The sequence below is a fragment of the Meleagris gallopavo genome, chromosome 1, assembly GCF_905368555.1.
Source record: "Meleagris gallopavo chromosome 1, MGAL_WU_HG_1.1, whole genome shotgun sequence".
NCBI classification, from domain to species: Eukaryota; Metazoa; Chordata; class Aves; order Galliformes; family Phasianidae; genus Meleagris; species Meleagris gallopavo.
The window spans coordinates 135,908,835-135,934,946 of NC_139404.1; the positions used below are offsets into that span (position 1 = coordinate 135,908,835).

The 26,112-nt window shown below is 36.7% G+C and overlaps 1 protein-coding gene across 7 annotated transcripts in view; it reads left to right on the forward strand.

The window, feature by feature from the left end:
* The window catches only part of MYO16 (myosin XVI), a 356,972-nt gene that overhangs the window by 147,131 nt on the left and 183,729 nt on the right, over positions 1–26,112 (forward strand). For all 7 annotated transcript variants that reach the window (XM_085215386.1, XM_085215393.1, XM_085215400.1 and 4 more), the window contains exons 5-7: positions 1,308–1,416; positions 10,022–10,146; positions 13,818–13,943. In XM_085215386.1, the coding sequence (XP_085071512.1) occupies positions 1,308–1,416; positions 10,022–10,146; positions 13,818–13,943 (360 nt within the window). The remainder of the gene's footprint in view (positions 1–1,307; positions 1,417–10,021; positions 10,147–13,817; positions 13,944–26,112) is intronic.

Sequence of the window (26,112 nt, forward strand, 5' to 3'; positions counted from 1 at the left end):
TGGGCAATATTGGTGATAGGTGGATGATTTGACCGGATGATCTTAGAGGTCTTTTCCAACCTTGATGATTCTATGAAAAGGAAATCAGCAGATTAACTCATATCAGCACTCCAACTTCAACACTTTAAGTTTGGTAACATGAAATCAAAATGGATTTGCTAGGTCTTGGTGGCATATTTCACTCTGATACTGGAGCTGACCCTATTAAGCGTTTTTCTTTGGCATGGTACTTAGAATGTAAGCTCCTAAAAGAAGCAGTCATACCTTCTATTAATAATTCTTTATTACAGTTGACCTCTACCACTGAGGTTTTAGGAAAGGCTGCCTTTAGTACCTCTCATTTTTATTAGCTAAACTTTTATCATACAAGCTATTAAGAAGAGTAATTAGAATTACCAAAGGTCACTCTTATTTCATAATTCCTTTCAGTTAAAAGTCATAGAGAGAACAATACAAATGAATTAAAATTATGACCTCTTAAAGTATATACGTGACATTTTACTGTAGTGTAAACTCAGAAATTAGCAATATTTTAAGAGAATTTTTTTTTAAATAAATTACCAGCAACATTTGATATAGAAAATACAAGTTTTCTTATCATTCTAGTGGTTTTTCTGAAATCTTCTCATGTGTTTATTCTCATCTCCTCCTCTTTACCTCCTGGTGGCTCCCTTCAGTTGTCTGTATTGAATTTTCAATGAATTTTATGGAAATGTCAGCCAGGCTCCTTTAGGAATTACAATTAAAATAATCACGCTTACTTTCATTGTCTTCAACTGTCAACAAATGGCACTTTTTTTAGTAAGAGATGGTTCTCTTTGAGGCTTGATTGGTGGATGAGGCTGTCAGAGATTGGGCTGGCTGATAAGGTTACCTTTACCAGCTGTCTACCTGCCTCTCTTGTGTGGGTGTCTGTGCTGCTTGTCAGTCAGCTTTTGAACCAGTGCTGTTTACTGTGTAGTGTTCCAAGGCAGACTGTAATTGGCGACAACTTACTTTACGTTAAAACGCTGTGCTACAAACTGTGACTGTTCCAAAAGTCACTGACAAGCAACTCAGATATTTGTTTGGTAAAGACCAGCTAGACAACTAGAGTGGTGACAGTATCAGTATCCCAGACAAAGCCAGCCCTTTTTGACTCTCAAAGTCCTTTATTTTTAATTAATGTTCAAGGTTACAGTCAGCCTGCTAGGAACTCCAGCTTTGAAATATTTTTGAATGCGCAAGTTAGCTGGTCCTGGTATATAAGAATTGTCTTTTGGGATTTCATTGCATACACATAAAGTATTTTTCATTTTTGCATGTAGGCTGGAGCAAATGTGCTGCTGCAAGATGTTAATGGAAACACAGCATTTGACTATGCCGTAGAAGGGACTGAATCCAGCAGCATCCTTCTGATGTACCTGGAAGAAAACGGTGAGTCTGACTCTGGTCTTTTTCTTATTGAACTTGACATTGAGTTAAAGCATATGTATATTCATTTGACCTACGTAATTGCTGAAGCCACTGGAGCTGTATTAGTTTGGAAATGAGGGGAAGGAAGATGATTGGGAATCAAAAAGGTTTTCAGTATGTTCATATTGGAACAACTAAGGTAGGTTAGTGATGGTGGTTGTTGTTAGATCTCTTATCCCCTTTCATATGGAGATACTAGAATGTGAATTCAAAGCAGAAAAACTGCAGTAATACAGAAGCCTTTAAAACAACTAGCTGGATGGTGTGAGGAGCAGATTTCACATTTTGTTTCATTTCAGAAGTGAGTTATGTATACCCTTCTGAATGTAAATATATTTGAATGTTTTTTACTCATTTCAAAATATTAGTGTTACTTTGGTTTTGTATTGAGAAACTACTGTAACTAGATTTTTATCGTAGCATCAGTAGTATGTTACAGATGACAGCATCGGCATTGGAAAAAAGGTATGTTTTTTACCCTTTTAAGTACGGGTTCTGAATTGAAATTTCTTTTATAGTTTTTGAGTGCATTAGGTTGCCTTAACGTTTTAAGTAGCTCATCATAAAACTGAAGAAAATATATTACATGGAAATAATGAAGTCGTAATACAAAAATGTGTAATTTTAGCAATGCCTCCATATGAGAAATTTACTTTGACATAAACCAGGTTAAATTATATCCTGTTAATGGATTTTTAAAAGAAAAGTTAAAACTGGCAAAGAAATCAAATTCATTCTCAGGTTTTATACTCAGTATAGAACACAATAGAACACAAGTGTATTACTGAGATGCATCAGAATTTTGCTTCCTTAGGGCCTGGTAATGTTTTAATAGCTCATGGACTCTGGTTTTATTTTTTTAAAAACAATTTTAATGTCAAGTCAGGTATTAGCACTAATGTTATTGCATTGAAAAATGCAGATATTTGAAGTTTATATAAATACCTTAGCTGATATGATGTTATCATGTATCATAAAACAAGAAATAATCTGCTTACTCACAGTTACTATGACGGATCCATCAGAAAATTCTTCTTCTTTCCTTTGTTTGTCTCTCTTTTAGTTGAGTTGCAGATTTAAAAATAGATTTTTTTTTTTTAAAGAGATCTAATAAAAAAGATTTAAAAATAGATTAAAATAATAGATTTGCTTGTTCCTTTGAGAAGTGTCTCTATAGAAAGGATTTCTATAGAACTTAGGAGTTTTATGACCCTAATGTTAATGGTGTTGCCTTTTTTCAGTAGATAGAGGTACTGTTCTTCATTAAAGCAATGATACTATGAATGTGGAAAGTTTTCATAGAATCATCCAAACATTTTGTTTTGGTGAGTGGAGACAAATGGGAATTGCCTGTTTTTCTTTCTAACCAAGCTAGGTAAGGAGAATTGACCTCCAGGACTGCTTCTTTCTGCTGGCTGTAATGGAAACTTAGGTTAATAAGTCATCAGTCTCAGCTATACAAGGTTAGGGTGGATCAATCCAATCCCTTAACTGCAGTGCACTGTGAAATGCTGACCTTTTGGTGATCAGTGACAATGTGACTGTCCACGTTGCTAGGTCTGTACTTTTCTTCTCTGACTATATGCAGTGCAACTGCCCTTGTTTGCACTTCATTGTTAAAATTTAACAATTTAAAATTTAATAATTTGCTGTAGTTGAAAACCTTAATAGTTGATGAGGGAATCATCACACGACTTATAGCATCTGTACTATGTAGTCTAATGTTAACTTGGATCTGTGTAACTGCAGTACAGATGTTAGTAGTGGGCTCAGCTGTGCCTGTGCTGGACACATCTGGAACAGGCCGTGTTCAGCACAAAGCAGCCTCTTACCTCCTCTTACAGAGGCAACCCCTGCATGTCCCCGTGCTACCAAAACTGGGAGTTGACTCAGTGATCCTTGTGAGTCCAATCTAACTTGAGATATTCTATTTTTCTGTCATTCTGGGAAAACCTAACGTCTGTATCTACCTGTGTGTTTCTCAATGCTGTCACTTTTTAAATGACAATACAGCAATATGAAAATCCGTGGTATGTGTATTTTTCATCAAGATTTGATTGCTAGTAATGAAAAAAATAAAAAAAGGGAAAGCACACCAAAATATTCTAAGTTCGAGGTTGCAATGTAGAAACCCTAGTAATCCAACACTGCAAAAAAACGTGTACCGTTTCTTTGGTGTGCTCAAGAAAAGCCATCGTTACAGATCTGTATTGTTTCATAAAATTACTTCTGTAGAACTTTAGTATTTACAGCTGTGAAATGCTTTTCATTGACATTAAGGGATTATTGCTAACATACTACAGTGAAAACGGACTGAAATGTTAGCATATACAGGTTGTGAGCACTGAAGATCAATTAACTTAAACTGGAATTAAATCCCCTGATAAATATATATTTTTTTACTTTTAGAACCATATTTGAAGTGATCCTGATAGCTTCTTATAAATTTTCTACTAGTATTGTTGATGGAATATGTTGATAGAAAAAAAAATAGACAACCAAAACCAAACAGCTTCAGGGTAGTTCAAAGCTTTTTGGTCTGATCTCTGCTGTCTGGAAGTCACCTATCTGTAGGATTATCACACACACATAATCTATTTTCTGTGTAGAAATAAATTAAATTATGATAGTGGTTAGGTGACAATATTGCCTGTGAGAACTAGGAAGACCAAACATCATGTTTCCGTAGGTCCCTCCAATTCCTAAAAATGAAGCACACAGAAAATGTGACTCATTGAAAGTGTAATATTTGAAAGTGTTTCTGTCTTCTAATGTGTGTTTTCTAATGTGTTTGAATAGACCACCTTAATTTTTATATTTTTTAACTGGCTTTCAAGTTTTAGACTTCTCTTACTATTTGTGTGCTTCCATGTGTCTGGAAATGTGCAGTGAATGAAAAGAAAAAAAATCCATCATATGGAAACATTTTGTTGTTCACATGTTTTTATCAAAGTGAGAGCCTTTAAACTCACTGTGCAGACTTCTGGCACTTGAATTAACCTTTTAATTTATAGTCAGTAGATTGTGACCTGCTTTGTAAGTGACAGCACAAGGAAAACAGGCATTTCCATGACTAATAGACTTTAGAAAATTTGAAAAATATTCTGAAGAACATCAGAAACAAGGGATGCCCTATTAATATCCTTTTGAAGAGCCTATTGATTCATTCTCAGAAATGAATTATCAATGTTTATAGAATTTCTAAATCTACGACCTTTAGCAAGTTAGAAAGAAAGTTTTTAGTCTCTTGACTGCACCCACAGGTCTTGCAACTTGTTCCCTGCACTCCCAGGGCCTGGCTGCCTGTACTCAGTGCAAGCTCCAATATGTTAAAGCAATGTAAGTTGGGAACAGTTGGTTGAGAAAACAGCCAAGTTATGGGATAGCTGGGAAAATCTTTGCCCTGATATTTCACTCATCCCTTGGCTGAGGAGCCTTGTGTAGGCTCAGGCTCTTGGTCCTTGCCCAAGGTATGTTTGTGCACCAGAACTCTGACCTGACTTGACTTTCCACCTTCAGAATTACCCTGATTGTAGCTATGGGTTTTTCTGTCAGGACTGTGGGTTGGCCCTGATTCCTTCACCAGATATGCCTTATTTTCTTTTTTGGATCCTGTTGTCCCTGATCAATGAAGACATTTGCCCTTGTTTCCCGTAACCTCCTGGGTCCCTGGCTCTCGTTGAGTATCCTTCTCTTACAGCTCTCCCACAAACACATCCAACTATAACACTAAGAACTTGCAGAGAAACACTGAATATAGAAGTACGGTACATGATGAGCTCATCATAACTATAAGAGACAATGAATATACTTACTTTGTTTCTGCATTCTAATGTTAACAGTACGAATAAAATAATAAATGTGCAAGACATGTCCAAGAATGAATGCTCAGTATTGAGTCTTGAGATTGTGCCAGTCTGTTAAAAGAAATTACAACAATTATTTTTCTTATCATACAAATGAAGAAAAGAGTGAGTCCGTGTAACTAATTTTGATTAGAAGGGTCTTCAACATCCTTATTATAGAAGGGAGAGAAAAAAAGCATGTTTCACTAGGGTGGGAGAAGTGTCACTCTGAGGAGTAATCAGGCATTTCGTTTCTGATATCATTTTCAGAGTAGAAAGAAAAGCTCAGTTCACAGTAAGCACCCCTCACTTGCTTTGACAGCATACATAATGATAGCTTTAAAGACAGACACCTGGAACCCAGCGACAGCCATCAGTCTGTACTTCTACAGTGAATTGGAGCTATACCCTCAGTAGTTTTGCACGTACACATTCTTCTGTACATGCTGAAAATATTAGCTTCCCTTCTCACATAGTAATCGTTGCTGAAATGTATCTGTTCACATCCTGAACTTTAGAAAATCAGCTGGTAATGCTAAGCTATGTGCACAAGAGTGCCTGAACAATGTAATTCTACAAAATTGATACTCTTTATAAAGCGGTCTGGTAAGTGGCCAGTAAAGTTCTTCTCAAACTTCTTCAAATAAAGCTGGATAAAGTAACAGCAATGCATGGATAATATAATGAATAAAAATGAGTGTATCACGAATGGTACTGTGATTTTTTTTTTTTTCTCATGGATTGTTTGTGAATACATCTATCCTATTCTGAAAAACAGAAATTCCTTGTGTCCCTGGAATTACAGAAGAGTATGGGCAGTCTCAGTTCTTGGAGTGAAAAGCACCTTGCTGCATTTAGAGCTCTGTGCAGTAACACAGAGGCACAGTGAGAGAAGAGGAGTGATTGGCTTGTGACAGCTGCTTCAAGTTGTTAGTGCACATTTGTTTTTGCAATGCATGATGGTACTGACAAATCCTGAAGACTTTTACTCCTGTTACAGATGAGACATGCAAGCCTAATTAGACAAAGAGTGGTTGCTGGGTGTCCTTGAGCAGAGTGCTTTGTACTCAGAACCAGGTGCTCACCTGACAGATGGAAACACTTCCAAGTGCTGCACATTTCTGCAGAAAATATATTTTATAGAAATTCTCAGTTCTGTTTGCCGTGTATTTCTTTACCACTGCAACCTTCTGAAAGTTACTTCCCTGTTTTTTATCTGATTTTTTTTTTTTAACATTCTTTTGGGTTGTCAGTTCCATAAACATATGCCTGAGAGAGTGGGACAGCCACAGTAGATGAAATAGCTTTGTCAAGTGTTTCTCTTAAACTTGGAGAAGTGTTGCATTTTGTCACTTTTAGGTTATGCTTCTGCCTGTCATCAGGGCTAATATAACCAAATGCTGTGCCCTGCATGGTCACTACTTCTGTAATTATTCCTTCTCTATTGCATCTCCTATAAACTCCAAGGGCATGTAGCTCTTGCTCTGATTTTACAGGATATTTGGTGTCTATCTGCTATCCTACACCTTTATTTTTCAGTTTCCTTTCTTTTTAATGTGAACTATTCCCATACTCCCTGCCGATTCGGTTTTCTTCCTCTATTTATTCATGCTGGCCGCTGTCCCATTTCAGGTGAACATCTAAACTGCGTTTTTTCTTTGAAAATCAGCATGAAGGTCGTTTTTTGATTCAGACTGCTAGAGTTACTGTATGTGTAATACTTTTTTATTCCATCTAAACTAATGAAAACTGTCACCCCGGGGAGAGGGAGAAGATCTCAGCAGAACTGATCAAGGGAAGGCACCTCCCTACCGTTGCTCCCAAGTGAAATATATTCCAAATTATTGGGATTCAAAATTCAGCAATTCTGAAATTATTTTATATTTTTCATGTTTTTATTCTGCGGGGGACGAGATCTCTTTTGCTTCTGTACTACTGTCAAAAGTCCTTTGAATGTTGCTAAAATGTAGCCTGTGGAACTTACCACTACAGTAGAGCTCACTTGTCAGGCAGCTTACTGCTATTTGCCTAATGAAATATGTATTGTTTCTTTGTATAACTGCTGTTGGAATCATGAGATTCACATAGACTGTGCATTTTGTTATGTAGCATTGTTTATGCATCTTCTCGGAGCTGATGGGTACATCAGCGATAGAGCAAAGGATGCAGCTGAACTCTTCTCGATTCCTCCTTTGCTACAAAGTTAAATTTTCAACAATTCATTTTTGGGAACCCAATGTGGAATGCAATAAGGTGCTATCAAATGCACTTCTTAAGGCAAGGATCAATATTTCACAGTTAGAATAAGAATACAATGACATGGTAGTTTTCTGACCATATCACACTGATACAAAGTCCATAGTAGGTTGCAAGAAAAGGCTAGGTGGACTCCAGTTAACACTGTGCACTCAACCTGTAGCTGTACCACCTCTACAGACATACAAACAAGGTGATAATTACTGTATTTCACTGTGAGTCTTTTATGTGGGGAAAGTCAGAAACTGATATTTCTAATTTTTAAACTGTGGACATAGTTTCCATTTTTGAGTGTTCGAGGTATTGTGCACAGGCTAAAGAACTGGTGTATTTATTTCCACCTGTTGCCTCTCTCCTTGAAAAGCAAAGTGCGCTATAATTGCTTACCAGAGACATCAAATAGAAGACAGAAATTGACATATTTTCTGTCTTAAAAATGGCCTTCATCATCAGGCATAAAACTATGCATACGTTTTTCAGGTATTTTATATGACAACATTAGAAATAACTTTATCATGACCATGCAAGTTTTATTTCAGCTTTGCAGTATGTTTAACAAGTGAAGTCAGTGCCACGATTACCACTTATTTTAAGTGTTTGTACTCCTGTATTACATAGTGTTTTGGCGATTGAAACTTCTGTATTTGAGAGAGTTCTGCCACTACAATGCTAAACTATCAACTTGCTGCTGCAAGCAAGTAGGATCTAGGGAGAAAATAATAAAAAAAAATGGCATCAGTAATTTGTAAATGCCACCAGGTAGCTTTAAGTCATTACTGTGAAATGTGATGAAGACATAAAAATGTCAGTTCTGGTAAAATGAAACGTTGATTCTTAGGAGGTACTCAGAGTTTTGTATATGAAATCTATGTTGTGTCCCAGTCTAGCAGCTATCAGTGAACATAGTATTTTAGCACATTCTGTTTTTGGTTGGATATCTAATTTAAGCTATAATACTAATAAATACTTGTCTGAATTGCATTTTTGTGAAAGAGCACAGTTTTAGTCCAGATAAAGAAAATGAGACATTTTTGGATTCACATTTATGTTTTACATTTGGTGTAAATGTGGTCAGCAGGACCGTGTTCACACCCTGAACGCTTCACCTCAGAGCTGAAACTTGAAGTGCTCCCTGCAAATAAAGTTCAAAACACAGAGCAGTGTGTAGAATAGCACGTTAAAGAAAAAAAAAATAATGAGATTCTTTGTTGAACTACATATAGTGTACCCATTTGCATGAATTCCAGTGTAGCTGTAAACTATGAGACTTTAAATATACTTTTACCCTGAAACATGCTATGTAAAATGTAAAAAAAAAAAAAAAAGCAAGAATTATTGAATAGAAAATGTAAAATGAATAATACAAACAAAAATATTTAAGTACATCTTGTTTCATTTAATTTATTATTTGTCAATGTGGAAGAGAATCAAGAAGTCACTTATTTATATGTTAAATATGTTAAATAATCACTTATTTATATGTTTTCTGTTATGACATGACCAGGACAGAGAGGCAAGGTTTTCATATTCAAATTATATTTTCTACATATAGATGTAAATGACCACTGGATGTTATGAGTGGAAGAACCAAGCCCTGAATTTTGGTTAGATCCTCCATTCAAGCCACAACCAGTTGCTAATTTAACCACTTAGTAATTTTGTTGTACTCTCTTTCTAATTTTAGCTCTATTCAGACTGCAGGCCATGCTTCCTTTTGGTTATAGACTGCCTTGCTTATCTTCCTTTTAAAGCTGTTCTTTGACAAGTGTTTCTTTCAATAGCAGTGCTGACTCAAACAGACCCATCTCTTCATTCCTTTCATCCCCTCTCATTTGTTCCTGCCTGTAGATCACATTTTCCTTTGGTTTATGGGGCCTTGCAATGGTTCAGGCCCAGATGGACAACTAATCCTGGCTAAAAATAACCCAAGCAAATAATAAAAAAAAAAACTGTTGAGTTTTAGTGCTACTTGCTTCAAATCACAATGTCTCAAAGAGTTGAGTTGACAGATTTGAGAGATTAGTCTGGGGCAGTGTAATGCATACACAGGGGTGTCGGAATGCTGCCTCAAACAATATTCATTAAATAAGTCTGAAAGACTTGAAGTGGCTTCTCTGAAGTGTTTAATTCTTTTAATTTGTTGCAGCTTCCTTATTTCTCAGTTTCAACAGATTTAATGGTATTCTAACTACTTTGCCTACAACTGTTTTTGCCAGTCAATAGGGCATCTGGCCTATTTGTCTGATATTACTGACTGACGTTAAGTCATTCAAGTAATACAGATAAATAAGGATATGAATAATCTTGTTGGTAAATATAAGCAAGGAGACATTCTGTAAACATATACAGAAGTCTTGTTAAATGTTGACTATCCTTTTACAAACCCAGGAAACAAAAGCAAAATCATATATGTTCTTTACTGATGAACAAAATATCAGCAGGTTTTAGCCTTTTCATTTTTCCAGGTGTTGAGCTGAATTCCTTGCGCCAAATGAAGATACAGAGAGCTATGACTATGCTTACAGATGTCCGACAGCTCATTTCAAGTGGAGGAAGTGTGAATCAGAAGAATGATGAAGGAGTTACCTTGGTGAGTAGGAGTATGTTACATTCTGAGTTCCAGCCTAGTGAATACACGTGTTCAACTGTAGTAATGTAAATGAAAATGCAGTTGCAAGGCTGTTCTGTAAGAGGAGAAATGAAGGAGTACAGGATATTGGTTCTCATCTGGCCTTTTGAAAATAGATATGTCAGTGCCCTGCTCTGTACAGATTTTGAAACTGATGAGTGCAGTGTCTGTGTGTCACTGGCAACTTTTTTGGTCTTAGCCACTGAACGTACAACACAACAACGAGAAAAATAGCATGCTCCTTATTTTAAAACTAGAGTGAATACTTAAAATCTCTGGCCCTCTGTGTAAGACTGACCATAAAGCTTCACTGAGTGATGAGTGTTTAATGCCTGTATCTTCTGGCTGAACAAGTCTAAAACACTATTTCATGAAGTTATGCCTTGAATCAGTATTATGAAGCCTCCACCTTACCAATGGATGAATGTTCTTCCAAGTTTGCATGTTATTTTTAACTGTAGGTTCTCATTGTACATTTTTTGCTGGTAGATCTTCTATCCATTTATTTTATTTTATTTTTTTCCCAAGGTATTTAATTTGTAAAAGCATTATGTTTAACTTTCACTTTTCTGATACATTGAAGCCAAGCTGTTAACTCCCAGTAAAATGCAGCTTGTTTGTATTTTGCTCTTTTTGCTACTTTGGTCAGAATTGGCTTCATTTAACCGAGTCACCAATTTGTCTGATTGTCACACTGCATAAAACCTTTTCAGTAGTTAGCAGGAAGTGCGTGTGTGAAATGTGTTTAACAGTAATGTATGAACCAGAAGAAAAGCATTTTGAATAGTTTCTTTGTTGTTATCTATCTATCTATCTATCTATCTATCTATCTATCTATCTATCTATTATCTATCTATTTATACGTGTGGGGCATGGATGTGGACCAGTGGGGCATTTTTATTTGATCAGTTTTTATACTGACCTTTGCTTTCTAGAGTTCCTTCATAGTCTTGCTACAAGGAGCTACAAAGTAGATAATTTTGCTTTTGTTTGAGGTTTCTATTTTGTGAAAGTTTTGTCATACAAATTGGTGAGAAATACAGAATTTGTTAGACTGTTCGGTTTCTGTTCATGGTTGTGGAGTCAGCCAGTCTGTAATAACTCTTTGTATATCAAAGAGTTCTGGGAACAGATTTGTTACTCTAAATCTGTCAGTACAGAGAAAAAAACGTAGATGTCAGTTGTAAGTAGAAAATAAGATATATTTTCTGTTCATAGATTCTAAGATGATATGGTTTAAATATAATTATGTTTGAAACTATGGCAGAAACCAAGAGTCTATTGCTTTAATTGTGGTGATTGACATTCAGTACATTTTTTCCCCCCGGATAATATTGTTTTTTTTCATATGCTTTAGTATTTACTGAGTGTAATCAATTGAATATATTTTACATTCACCATTTCTGAAAGTATATTGTATGCCATAGTAGGCAGTATGTTCTTTATTTTATATGGAAAATACTAAGAAGATAAACTTGTCAACATGGTGACAAGCCACATCCAACTCACTGACGGTAAGATCACTGTTGCACAAGACTACCCTAAAACCAGTCTGACTCTAGATCTTCAGCACAGATTGCTAAGCAACAGATGAGGTACCATATGGGTGGAATAGGTGCTGTGTATCCTGAGCAGAGAGCAGTGAGTTGGAAAAAAAAGTTTAGACCAGCTCACTTCTCAACTAGATGTTCTAGTGCAATATCTCTGGACAACCCACATCTACTAGCAGATACAAACACAGACTCTTTTCTTTTTGGTGGCAAGCTCAGAGAAGAGTGGCACTAAGTCCTGCTTCTTCTTCCTGAAGGATTTATACTCTGTATGTCACAATCAACATTCTTTTCATGCATTAGATAATGCCATGTGTAATTAAGGATTAATAAGGAAAAATAGATGACATACAGGCACACGGTCTCTCAGAATGACAGCATATACATATATGTCTGTGTCTGTGCTGCATATAATGATATGTGGTAAAACTAATTCTTCTGATAATATTGTCTGTGATTTTTTTTTTAAAGATTTCAGTCACAAATGCTTCCTTTATCCTCTGAGCTTTAAAACTGCTTTAAAATAGTACTTATCAAATTGATGTTTGAATTGAAAATGCAGTTTCTTTTGTTAAAAACAGAAGGGTGAAACTGTATTGAATTACAGGAAATTTTTGAGGTTTCTATATATTTGAAATTAGAACATTTATAGTGTTGGTGTTCTGCCTCCATTCCTGGGAAGATTTGTGATGGGCTGTAATGTATTTATTTTATCCTTCTGCATCAGAAATGTTCATAAAGAAAATTTCATGTATCTTTTTCAAGTGCAGCTAAATCAGAAATAAAAAAAAATAGTGGCAAATAATTTCCAGGACAGGATTTGGTGTCTCCTGTTCTTATTGAGACTTTGGAACCACACAGTTCTAGGAAGAGGATTAGGAAGAGGATTATTGGAGAGGTTTCTTGCCATTAGTCATCCATTCAAATTCTTAGAAAAATTGTCTCTTGGGCTAACAGTACTTTGAAGGGCAGAAAAACTCATGTAGTTGGGTTACGTTATTTTGGCTTACAGGTTACCCCCTTTAATCTCAGCTCTCCATTTCTATAATCTTGCTTAACCTGTCTTCGCTGACCACCACTGAAATTGATTTTTTGTGACTGTGATGGGGAATTACATCCTGCCACCTTCCAAGATAATTCTAATCCCCTGCAATAGGAGGAACCAATTTCCACCTAAATGTGCAAGTGATTTTCCCCTGATGTAGGATTCCTTATTGCGTTTCCTATTTCACTTAATTAGTACTGGAGTAAGTAATATGTATTGCCTTAATGTGTATTCACCTATGAATCCAATTTCTCAACTCACCCATTAACAAAGACATTTTTTATCCGCCTCTTTCACTTGCCACTGCAGTCCTCAGCGCCTTGTCTCTCATTCTGTCTTTACTATTCCAGACAACAAGCCAACAAGCCCCAAGCAAGCATAGCCACCAGTGAAGTTATCCCTGCTTTAACAGGATGGTATGCTGTGGGACCTCCTGACAGGAGCTATTATCATTCTGTTACTGGATTTCCCCCTCTCAAAATAATGAAGTATCTAGTGAAGCAACGCAAATAAAAGAAATATAATCTCTGTAGTGATTTTGAAGATGTTCTGATTTTATGAGGAAAAATCATGGAATCATAGAAGTGAATGTGCTTTGATATTGTGTTGTTGAATTCATTTCAGCATCAGCTCACATCTGGGGTATTTGAACTGTCACAAAAGAAAGTTAGGCCAAGGCCAAGCTCTGCTAAACTGTGTGAATATTCCTGGGCTCATGAAGTCTGTGAATATGTTTGAAATGGATATTGGATATTTGCTTGAAGTATGAAAATGATTTAGCGAGACTAAATTGTTTGAACAGATGTCAGTAAGACAATATTCTTTTTTGTTGTTGTTGTTGGGTTTTGATTATAAATGCTAAATAAGATTATTCTGTGGTTTTCTAGAATGTTGCTCTCACGTGCATTTTGTTGTTTTTTTTTTTAATCATGATTTATCCAGTTACGTCTGTGAGGCAACCAAGATATACAAGATATACAATAGTACCTAATGTTTTTTTTTCTGAGAACTTTAAGATAGATATTTTCTTATTCCAGCTGCACGTAGCCTGTGCAAATGGCTACAAGAATGTTGCATCTCTGATACTGGATCATGGGGCTGATCTCAATGTGGTGGATAATCAGTACTGGACTCCTCTACATTTAGCTGCAAAGTACGGACAGGTAAAGCATGTCTTTTTCATCTCCTTCTCCTTATGGTAGTCTTGTGTAGCAATAAGAAATACACTCCAGCCAGGGACAATATTCTTTTCTTAATGTGAAAAAAGTATGCTTTTCTATAGTATAAGTGGCATATGGAAAATGACAGAGATCAATTGAGAATAAACATCATAAATCTGTCAATCCAACGTGGCTCATTAAAATCAGCAATTGTCTCCAGCAAAAGTTAAATTTGCACCAAAATTTGAAAAGTATCCAAAATAATCACTTTTGTTTTCTTATATTCTGGTATCAAATTCTTATTTTTAGCTATTTTTTCCTATAGATGAATGTGCAGGATCCATTTAATGCAGTAGCTGCATTCAAAGCTTTCCAGTCTCTGAGCTGTGGAAGGCTGACTTGGATTTGTGATTTGAAGGCCATTCCTTTCACATTTCTCTCACCCTTGCTCTCACAGGACGTTATCAGTGCTTCTTTCTTACGTCTGATCATCTTAGAATTGCTCCTCACAACTCCCACTGAGCTTCACAAATTACCACGTACCTTCCAAAAGCCTCTTGGATGCACCCTAGCTTGGCCACCCACATTACTTCCCTTTTTTACACCAGGTTTTTGTTGCAGCTCCTGGAAAACTCACCTCCTTCCTGTCTTTGTCCTCCATGAGGAGGAGTGGAACATACTCTGATGTGGACACAATGCTGAGCTTCACAGTGTTGCTCTGAGCACAGATTGATCTCTTCTCTCAGATACCTGCTGATGACAGGGCTAGGCTTCTTGACACTGGATGTGGGCGTACAGGGCTGGTCAGAAAATGTTGTGTATTGCTGTCAAGCCATTAGCCTTTTTTTTTTTTTTTTCAGTATTTTGCCATCTTGTAATACCTATTTCTGTCACTTTGACTATCAGCTTTTAAATGTAACTTAGAATGGCAAGTGTGGTTGCTCCTAGACAGGAATCTGTTTTTTTAGATTATTTAATTAATATACGAGAGCTGTTAAGAAAGTAATGCCTCCAATTTTATTTTATTGACCGACGATGTCAGAGGTATATGTCAATGTGATGGCAGTAGAAGTTTAACCTTCCCACCAATATTCCATTACATTTTGCAGTGACAGATGACAGCAGAGGGGCATTCTGACAGAATAGTGACTGATATGGAAGTATGCGTGAAACAAAGGTGTGTCATGGAAGTCCTCCATGTTGAAAAAATGGCACCCGTTGCCATTCATCAATGCTTGCTGAGTGTTTCTGGAGACCAACCGGAGGATGTGAGCACAGTGAGGCGGTGGCTGGTATGATTCAGTTGTGGCCATCATAGCAACTGTGAAACAGTGGGTCACTTCCACTGTGTAGATGTAGATTTTTACGAGTGTGGCATGCAGGCTGTTCATCACTGGTAAAAATGTATACTTAATGGTGGTGACAATGCTGAAAAATAATGTTTTGAAGCTGAGGATTTGCTCTATCAAATAGTGTTATTGTGCTCTTTGGAGCACACAAATAAATAAAATTCCCCATGGGCTTCTGCTGAAGTATTAGTTTGATAAATAATTTTATTTCTGGTTAAAGAGGAGAGAACTCCATACATTTAGCTGAATCTCTAGCCAATAATCAGTGAGAAACAGGATTCTTTCTCATGTCAGTTTCTCATATCTTAGTTGTTTTTTGGTACTCTTGTGAGTAAACCTGTGAATTATAGGATGCAACTGCTGAGATACAAGGAGTGGGATGCAGCTGATTTTGTGACATCCTTGTTGGTCACCAGGTTTCTTATTGGAAGCCAGAATTTTTTGTTGTTGTTCTTGTTTGGTTTGGTTTTTGTTTTTCTCACTGCAAATGATGCATGTGATAAGGAGTAGGTTCTAAGTGTAATGCAGCTGTTCAGAGTGCCTTCTTTAAAGGACTTTTAGGCATATATTTTTAGGTTTGTATACAGACTTAAAGGTACAGTTTGGTACGTACATATTGATTAATGTCCTCTCAATTATTCACATGACATAAATGCTTTTTCTTACTGTATGTGTTCTCATTTTAATAGAATAATCATCTTCCAATATCTTTTTGGTCTTCAAAAAGTAAATAATATTTTTTAGGAAGAATTTTACTTCTTGCTAACAAAGATATAGTAAAACAGTTGTGAATACATGTGTATGTGAAACCAGTTAATTCTGCTAGGATATAGGCTTTTCCTATTGAAACACCCTATATCTACTCTGTTAAATATTATGAAAGCTCAGCATGCCTTCAGAGTAGATTAAGCCATAGTTGTGTGTGTGTATATAGATATGTAAATACATATATATATATATACACCTATATATATATCTATGAGTTAATATATACGCTCTGAAATTAATTTCTGGATGGTTAAATTTACAGAGAACACTTGTCTGCAAAAATACACTGAATGCACATATTGTTAGCCAGGGAGACATTGGTGACATTCTGTGTACAGTGTAGTTTTATTTTTCTCATCCCATCCTATACAGCTATTCTGTAGCTCCAATAAAAGTTCTAGTACTGTTACTATTTCTTCTGGATTTGATGTGGTACTGCAAGTAGACACATACTCATGCTACCTGTGTTCTGACTTCAGAAAGGCAAGAAAACTCTTACTCAGAAGTAATTGGATTGCAGAAATGTGATTTTGGGTTTGAGCTATTATTTCACTGGAGCTTTGAACAATGTCTCCATTTATGTCCCAGGTGATGGTAGCAGTGATTCATAGTATTCTCAGAGCTTTTGGTGAGGAGACAGGGAAAAGTTATCATGGATCCCTGACTCCTCGTACAAATAAAGTAACATTCTACTCATCATTAAAATTAAGAAAATACTCAGCAAGAATCTTCTCTGTTTAGAAAATAAATATGACTTGAATATGGATTTCCATTGTAAGAAACTAGTAAATCATTGAAATAGCTTTATGAAGAGGGATTTATGCTATGTCAGGGAAAATAAGTCATACTGTAGGTAAGCTATCTAAGTGTTTTTAAAATTTCCTTTCTTATGGTAATTTTGAAAAACATTTAGCCTTAGTGGGAACTCATGATCATGTTGTATTTACGTTTCCATTTTGAATTGTTGAGAATTGTTACTTTTTTGGGAAAAAATATGGCAGAATGGGAATAACCTTAGAAAAGGCATAACTTGAGATAGCCTGTTTTAATTTAAAATATATTTCCAAGAAATCAGTTATTTTTTAGCCAAACATATTCATGTTTTCTGGGAACGACATAAATATAAACTGTGGTTTCTGGCCCTTAGAGTTTCACCCTCTTGTAACTCGTATTTGTAATAGACTTTGTTTAAAAGCTTCACTTGAAAATCTTAGTACGGTAATAAACTGTATACTCTATCAGAAGACTGTAAAAAATCTATCTGGTTTTACTTCAATGCAGTACCATTTGTGCTTGCAGCAGAAAGGTGGCCATTTTAGGTTCCTTACAATTTCATATTTAAATGAACGATTGAGATCCATTTAGATTTAAATAATGAAGCAAATGTCTTTTAAAATGGGAAAATATAGTCACAGAGTATTCCCCAAGTCTTTTACTGTGTTTTCTGTGAAGAGTTTTGTGTATTTTTAATTTATCTTTTTTAAAAGTTAGTTTATAATCCGTTCTTTCACCTCAGTTTTACTAAGATGCATACTATCTTAAATATTGTTTTCAGTCTTTGGACTGATTTTTTTTTTCCTTCCAGCCTCCATCCAATATATTATTATTATGAGATATTGTTATTATTATTTTATGAGTTGTGTGGTCTGATAGTTCTTTCCATTCATGAATAACAGCAAAATTCTTAGTTATTCAGATATGTCTTTTCATCTGGCAAACCTGCCTATGTTAATTAAATGCCATCAAACGAGCAGAACAAATTACACATTGTGCTTGTCAGCCCCACTCATTGAGTTTCAAGGAAGGTGAATCTTTTTCTGTCTCCTGAGTCATGCGTCCCCTCGTAGGGATCGATACTACAACGGAGTCATCCTGGACTCAGAGGAATAATACAAATCAAGTTATTGATTTGTATTATCAAATAATAGACAACTAATAGTCTACTTGGGGGGTAAAATTGGCTAATTTGCTAATAATGATTAATAAGTGTTACAAATACTTTGGCACAGGAGTTATTTCTATGCTAAAATTTCTAAGACAATATTAGGCAACAGCTGCTATGAAGAGTGAAAGAATAAAAGAAGTTAAAGAGAAAAGATAAAAAGCGGGGAAAGAGAGACAGACAGACAGCAAGCTTCTCTATCTAGCACTGTCTTGGTGTCAGGGGTTTTTGATCTTTGGTAGTGGTGTGTCATCCAAGGTATGATGGTCAGATGAGGATGAACGAACATGTTTCTTACTCATAGTACAGAGTAGCCTAGACTGCTCTTTGGAATGACAGCTTCTGGCTTTGGGGATATCAGTAAGAATTTTTTAATTCTTGACTTCCAGGTCCTGCAAATTTAAATCAGCAGAGATAAGAGGAAGCAGGGAGATGCCAGCTTGTAACTTGCCTTTACAGGATGCAATAGTATCTTCTGAATTCCTGTATCAAGCTGAAAATAGTTGCTCCCATGCCAACTGTTCAGCCAGTTTTTGGCTCTGTCCAAGAGAATGCTTTTGAATGTGAAGTGGTCCTCAAAGTGTTGCTGATTGTCTCATGTTGATCTGGGATAAAGCACTCCTTACCAGTTTCAGACAATGCTCTTGAACTGATTTATATTATAGGCAACACATAAATTTTGTACATCGCCTTATGTGAGTAGTGTTATTTAATGTTGCTTTAGAGTAATATCTAGACTCATCTATAGGAGTTAAGCTCTGTCCATACAAAGTTTTGTGTTCACAAATATACAAAATGTCAAAGAAGAATGACCTCCACCCCCCGACATGGCTATTTGTAAGACCATACCAAGAACAGAGTTGGAACTAATTCACTTTACATGAAAATAAATAAATTGAATCCACTGAAATTTAAGATTTATAGTGAGAAAAATTAGTTTGCAGCTGTAAAGGAGGAAATTTATGAAGAATAAAGGGACCAGAATTTCACAGAACAAAGCTCAAGTTGTGAATTGATACACAATATATGTGGGTTAGAAAGCTTATTTCCCCAGCTTCCACAATAAACTATATGAGAATTGGTGGAGCAATGATATGTTATCCTGATTGAGCTGAGCATTTGAAAGACGTTACACCCACACTGTATAAACAAACCCTGGCTTGTACAAGCACCTTAATAACGGCAAAAGCAGTTTTATGTTGAGTGGGATTATTCTCAACTAAATTTAGCTAATTACAACTTAAACACAAATACAAAGCATTGCCTTGCCAGTATGGAGAATAACCTCTAGGTTGCAATTCAGACGGTTCTTAAGAGATGCGTTTAATGTAGGTGGGTTAAATCACTACTTGGAGGTCTGCCCCTCCCTCTGATTATAGAGGGTATGGGCAACTCACAGATGTTAGAGCTCTAACTTGAACTCTTTAAAAATATATGAAAGAAATCCATCCCAGAAAAGATGTTCAGAAGTCCAAAGAGTGAGTCAGGCACCCATGGAATGTTCTGCTTCTCCCTAGGCATCATCCTACAGAGGGACAAAGTTAGTGACTTACACTGATACTTCTGCTATTAATGTCCAAGCTTGAGTGTGTGCAGGATTTCTTTTTCTATTGCATAGTACAGGATAGCACTACTGAGTTTGAGGAATATTTGCAGTAAATGGGAGCGTATAAATAAGAGGGGGAAAGGCTGTTTACAAGGGTGGATAGTGATAGGACAAGGGGGAATGGTTTTAAACTGAGATTGGATATTAGGAGGAAGTTTTTCACATAGAGGGTGGTGACATACTGGAACAGGTTGCCCAAGGAGGTTGTGGATGCCCCATCCCTGGAGGCATTCAAGACCAGGCTGGATGTGGCTCTGGGCAGCCTGGTCTGGTGGCTGGCAACCCTGCACGTAACAGAGGGGTTGAAACTTGAAGATCTTTGAGGTTCTTTTCAATCCAGGCCGTTCTATGATTCTGTGATTCTGTGAAATGGCTGTTGAGTGCAAGATGAGGGAGCTGAGGCTGCTATTTGCAGGTCAGTCTATAAGATGATTAGGTTACCAATTAGTGCATTGTTAGACTACTAATTGAAATACTGCCAGCTGCAAACATTAAAAAATAATGGTAATAGTGTTAAAAAAATAGGGATATTTTTTTAGCAAGGCTCCACTAAGTTTCTAGGTCTGTTTTCATTTTCCACCCTGAAAATGTGAGGACAAAACCCATTTTTTTTTATGTTTTAATACAAGTTGAGATTCTCAGATAATACCAAAAATAGATACTATTGAGGTATTAAGGCCAGAGTTGCTCAATAGGTTAATAATAACATGGAATATAATAACCTCTTCAACACTTATGGAAATCTGTTAGTGACACAGAAAAACCTCTTCAAAATAGGATTATAAAGGCAGCACAACAAGCCTCAAGAAATTGGAATATGGCAGAATTGCTTAAGTAAATTTAGCAGTGTCTTTTGAACATACGCATAGATGTAAATGTTAACTTGTTGTCTCATTGCCATCCAGCATGGAGAGTGCTGCTCTTTAGGCTGTTGCCTGTACAGTCTGCAGTGGACCTGCCGGCACTCAGATACCACACCTGAAGCCGGCACTGACACCAACAGCAAGAGGGCAGCTTCCATCTCTCATGCTGATCCCCTCATTTGGATTTAGCACAGCAATCTCCATGTGAACAGCTAGGAATGTGCACTGGGAGGGACTGCTGTCACCACTGGACACCTCCCAGGCTGCTGTCATCAGGAGTGCGCATGCTCCCCTCCCTGTGCTTGGGAGTGGGCTCTGATGCTCGCCTTGGGTATTTTGGCACAATTCCCAGGCACAAGCTGTTTCTTTGTTGTTTATCACAGAAATGTCACCTTTCAGAACAGCTATCAGAGACGTGCAAGTCAGAGCTGACTCCCCAGTAGCTTAAACACTACCTCTCCCCAAATTTCATCCTTGGGGAAAGCTGTCTGCTTATGTCTAAACTGTTGAAATGCTAAATCAAAGAAGGCAAGGGATTAAGCCAGGCAGCAGTCTGGCTCATGTTCACATTGTTTAGAGCTAGCTTCCTCCGTAGGAGATTAGTCTTGTTTTTAGAGAGCTGCTTGGAGTGGTCCAAAGCAGTGCTGGGGACAGAGCTAACAGTTAAGCAGTATGGATTATAAGGGATACTTAAGCTTGCTCCACTGCACTCTCTTATTTAGCAAGGCAGATTTAGCCTGTGGCTTTGAGGCTTTTACAGTTTCATGATGTCAAACAAAAAAAGATAATTGTTGAGCTGCAGTCTGTCTCTCCAAACGAAACTCTCGCACTAGCAAAGATTTCTCACTAAGCATAAATACATAAAATATGTTTAGAGATCTCAGATACCTAATACATTTATTAGCTTATTTTATATATCCTGTGTTGTTTTCAAAATTTGTGCATGAAATTGCCATTCTGTAAGCATATTACCCCTTCTTATTACACATTTGATTGGCTTCTTTGCTTGGATCAAATAATATCATTTTGTCTGGCTAGTTCATCTAAACATGGTATTTTGAGCTGAAGTCTGGGAGTACACATCTTTTTACTAATAATCTAATTTGCTTATTCTTACAAGGGCGTATTAGTGATTCAACTCAGCTATGAAGATTTTTCTTATGCGCTTGCTGATCTCAAAATATGAAAGAATAAAGGTGACTAGAATGTTCTTCAGTGTAGAATGGGATACCCGAGCCCATTCTGTGAAATGATACTAAATCTCATTCAAGTTTGTCCACTGCCATAGCAATTCCTTTTAATGCAGTTTCTGGACTTCTGCAAACATATTCCAAAAATGTTTTCAATGAGTAGAACCAAAGGAAAGAGGTGCCTGTTCAGTATTTCAAAAAGAATAGTATAGTCACTCAGGGAATACATATTTTCATGAACAAGCAGTTGGAAACTTTCATTTATGGTCAGAGAACACTTTTGAGTATATTTTATCCAGACATATCTCACCCTCTTTTATCTTTTGGTTCATCTTTGGCAGTCATGATGATACTCAGGTAGAGCAGCAGCATTTCCCTTCAGATCCAATTACACTCATTTTCCCCATGTAGGGAGACTTCTTTGGGATTTCTGCTTGTGACATCTTTCTTTCACTCTCAATATATTCAGAAGGTTTCAGTAAATCTTTCAAATGCTAATTATGAATGCACAACACTAAGGCAAAAGAAGCTAGATTCACACAATACCAAATGGTAAGAAAATAGATATAAATGTTTGAGCTTCATACACAGACCTGTGGCAGCTTCATTTACAAAATGGAGCTGGTTACAGGATATTGTTAAAGCTGAAATGTGCACAGGTTGCATTATATTTTTATTAAATTACTGCAAGATCACAATAATTGAAATTAAAATTAATTTTCCTGAAATACCACTGATAGGAAATTTTGCTCATATACATAGGTATGTATATATAAATACAGGAGACTGATGTGTAATAAAGAAGGCTAATAGGACTGTTCAGGTACAAACTTTGAGAAGCACCAGATTTATGATCCTCTGTAGTACTAATACAGGACTTGTATGAACATAACTTAATGCTTCTTAAATCATGAGATCACATAATGTTTTTCATATATATATATATATATATATATATATACTTGTCTAATTCCCTTGAGGACTCAAAAATAGAAGAATAGGTTATAGTCTTGAAGTAATGACTGCCGAAGAAAAACAGAAGTGATCTTCATTACTTCATTAGCTGAAAACAGTACTAGGTTGTCTTTCTTTACTTGAGCTATTCCAGAGAGTTAAAAGGTGCATGTAAGCAATGTAGGTTAAGCATGCTGACTACAGAAAGGCAGTTAGTGACACTGGGAAAATCTGGTTTCATTCCAAGCTCTGTTTATGAACAGGCACTGTCTTTACAGTTTGTCCCTCCCATGTGTGGCCTTATTTGCTCAATTCCCTTCGATCTGTTCAATTCTTGTCTTTATTCCATTGATTTATTGTCCCATCTTTGGCTTCATGCCCTATTTCTAATCTTCTTATCCCAATCCTTCTTTCCTTGAACAGCCAGTTTCTGTCCCTCCTCTCCCTGGTTCTAATCCAAGATTTCTCTTTTCTCTACTTTGACTTGTGCCAAAATTACTGCCCTTCTGTTGCACTTATCCCATTTTCCCACTTGTTTTCCACTTGCTCACAATCCCAGTCTCTCTTGTTCAGTCTCAGTGGTTTTTCCTAACAATGTCACTTTCCTCTTTCATTTTCTTTTTCTACTTAATCCATCTCTGCCTACATTCTGGCTTGTTGCCACATCCCTCTTTGTGCCTTTCACTTCATTTATTTGATGCTACTAGTTCCAAAGTCCATCACTTTATCCATGCTCTGTTATATTTTTTTTCCCTCCCTGCTGCTAGTCTCACTCCTGCAACCTACTTTTTTCTCATTTGTTCCATTTTGCTGACCGCAGGTGGCTATAGTCCTCTTTTCTCTGTTCTCAAATAGGGAAAATACTGTCCTGGTCTATATTGTGTTAAGAAAGGAGATCTGTAATGAGTGTCAGACATGATTTCATATGTCTGTAACAGTAAAATTTATCAAATTTGCAATTGCAGAGGAAATGCAAAATACTACTCCTATTTAGATATTTATTTATGAGACTTTGGCTTTATATGAGATTCAGTTTTTTAAGGTGTACTGTTTTGTAATGAGCAGCTAGTACATGGTCTTCAAAAATGAAGTCACAGTATCTCAAATAATTATTATCTTACAGGTGTTGAGAGTCTCAGTCACTTGCTCTGCTTTTGTTTGTTTCAATCCCCAGTAGCTTAAGTGAATGTAGTTCCCTAATTTGCACTTTTCTTAATATCTTTGATGCTTTTTGAAGTGCCTGTTAATTAATTAAATACAATTCTCCAGTGTTTTTCTAAGTAGTTTTTTCTGTGATGACTTATCTGATTGTATTTATTCTGTCTACAGAATATGTAACCAGCCTAAAGTTACAACAATTCTGCTATAAGAGCTTAGTACTACTACTACTAATAATAGCAATAACAAACTTATTATTTTATAGGTTTTACTTTATTACTTTATTGATTTATATTTTTATTGCTTAGCTTTTTAACATCCAGATTTTCTCTGGTTAACACTTTGTCTAATACAAAGTCTTCACTCTTTACAAACGTGGGAGCTCACAAGGACTGAGTAGTATATTTTCCCACACCCTGCTCTCAAGAGTGCTTCATTTTTGACTGATTTATCTTTCTGACAGTTTAAAAAGAAAATCATAAAAAATCACAGGCAGCAATTCTAGCAGAGTGCCTAGTAAAAAATGACATGGTGTGGCTAATACCCACTTTTTAAGCTCAGTCAAGTAAAGTTTAACCTTTTGAGCAACAGGTTCTTACGAGTACAGATGTAGTCCATCTTACTCAGTGATGAAGACTACTCTTGATAATGGTGTAACCACTAGTATTTCTTGAGTTCTGCCTAGTGTTTTGTTGTGTTTAATGAATAAATATCTTAGATTAAAGAAAAATAATTCTTGGGGATTTATTTTTTTCCCCACAAGAGATTTATGGTCCAAAATAAAGCTGTTTTTGGTCAAAGATCATTGAAACCCCATGCCAACATCATGAAGATTTAGACTAAGTATTAGGAAGAAATTTTTTACTCTAAGAATGGTGAGACGCTGGAACAGGTTGCTCAGAGGTTGTGGATGCCTCCTCTCCTTAGCATGTCTTGCTTCCTGAGATTTTTCTTCTCCTGTGGCACCATTTGGTATTTCCATTTGCTGAAATACACGAGGCTCCTATCAGCTCATTTCTCCAGACCACTGAGATCCCTCTGAATGACAGCATAGACCCACTGTGTATCATCCTCCACTCCTCCCATGGAATCATAGAAACATCACCAAGATTGGAAAAGACCTCTAAGATCATCCAGTCCAACCATCCACCTATTGCCAATATTTCCCATTAAACCATATCTCTCACTACAACATCTAAATGTTTCTTGAACACGTCCACGGGCTGTGACTCTACCACCTCCCTGAGCAGCCAGTTCCTGACCACTCTCTTGGAGAAGAAGTATTTCCTAACATTCAATCTAATTGCACCTGGTACAGCTAGAGGCCATTCCCTCTAGTCCTATTGCTAGTTACGTGGGAAAAGAAGCCAACTCCCATCTCACTACAACGTCCCTTTAGGTAGTTATAGAGAGCAATAAGGTCACCCCTGAGCCTCCTCTTCTCAGCCTCTCCCCATGAAGTTTGTGCTCCAGATCCCTCATGAGCTTCATTGTCCTTCTCTGAGCATGTTCCAGGGCCTTGATGTCTTTCTTGTAGTGAAGGGCCCAAAAGTGAACACAGTACTTGAAATGCAGTCTTATCAGTACTGAGTACAGAGGGATGATCACTTCCCTGCTCTTGCTGGCAGCACTAATTCTGATACAAGCCATGATGCCATTGTTCTTCTTGGCCACCTGGATACACTGCAGGCTCATGTTCACCCAAGTGTCAAACAGTTCCCCCAGGTCCGTTCCCAGGTCCCTAAGCAGTCTTCCAGCCACTCTGCCATAAGCTTGTAGCATTTTGTGTTAACAACAAACTTGCTGGCTGTTTACTCTGCCCCATCATGCAGTTTTATAAAGAAGAGTGCTCAGAGCTAAGTTCTAAGAAGGGGAGCGTAGAGTGGAAGAAGTCTCCTGGAATCCTGTCAAAAGACACTGAATAATTAGTGGCATAAAAGGAGAATCAAGTGACATTTTTAAAAGAAGATATTTTAAATAATTTCCATTACTTGTACTTCTCTTTGCACAGTGAAACATCCCTTATTCATTTTTTAAATCTTTGCATGGAGGAATTCAGTGACACATCTTTGCTTCATATGCACTTCCACGTCAGATGCCATTTTGTCAGATTGCCTCTCTACTGCCATCTGTTGCATAGCAGCAAAATGTAATGGAATATTGGTGAGAAGGTTCAGCCTCTACTGCCATACCACCAGCATCCTCCTGTGGGTTATGGACCAATGTAATAAAATAGGAGGCATTACTTTTGGTTCAGCCCTCACATATAAATCATCAAAGCCAATGCTGAAAAATAAGAAACGAAGGCTGTATCAATTTTTTTTTCTTATTGTCTGTAATTT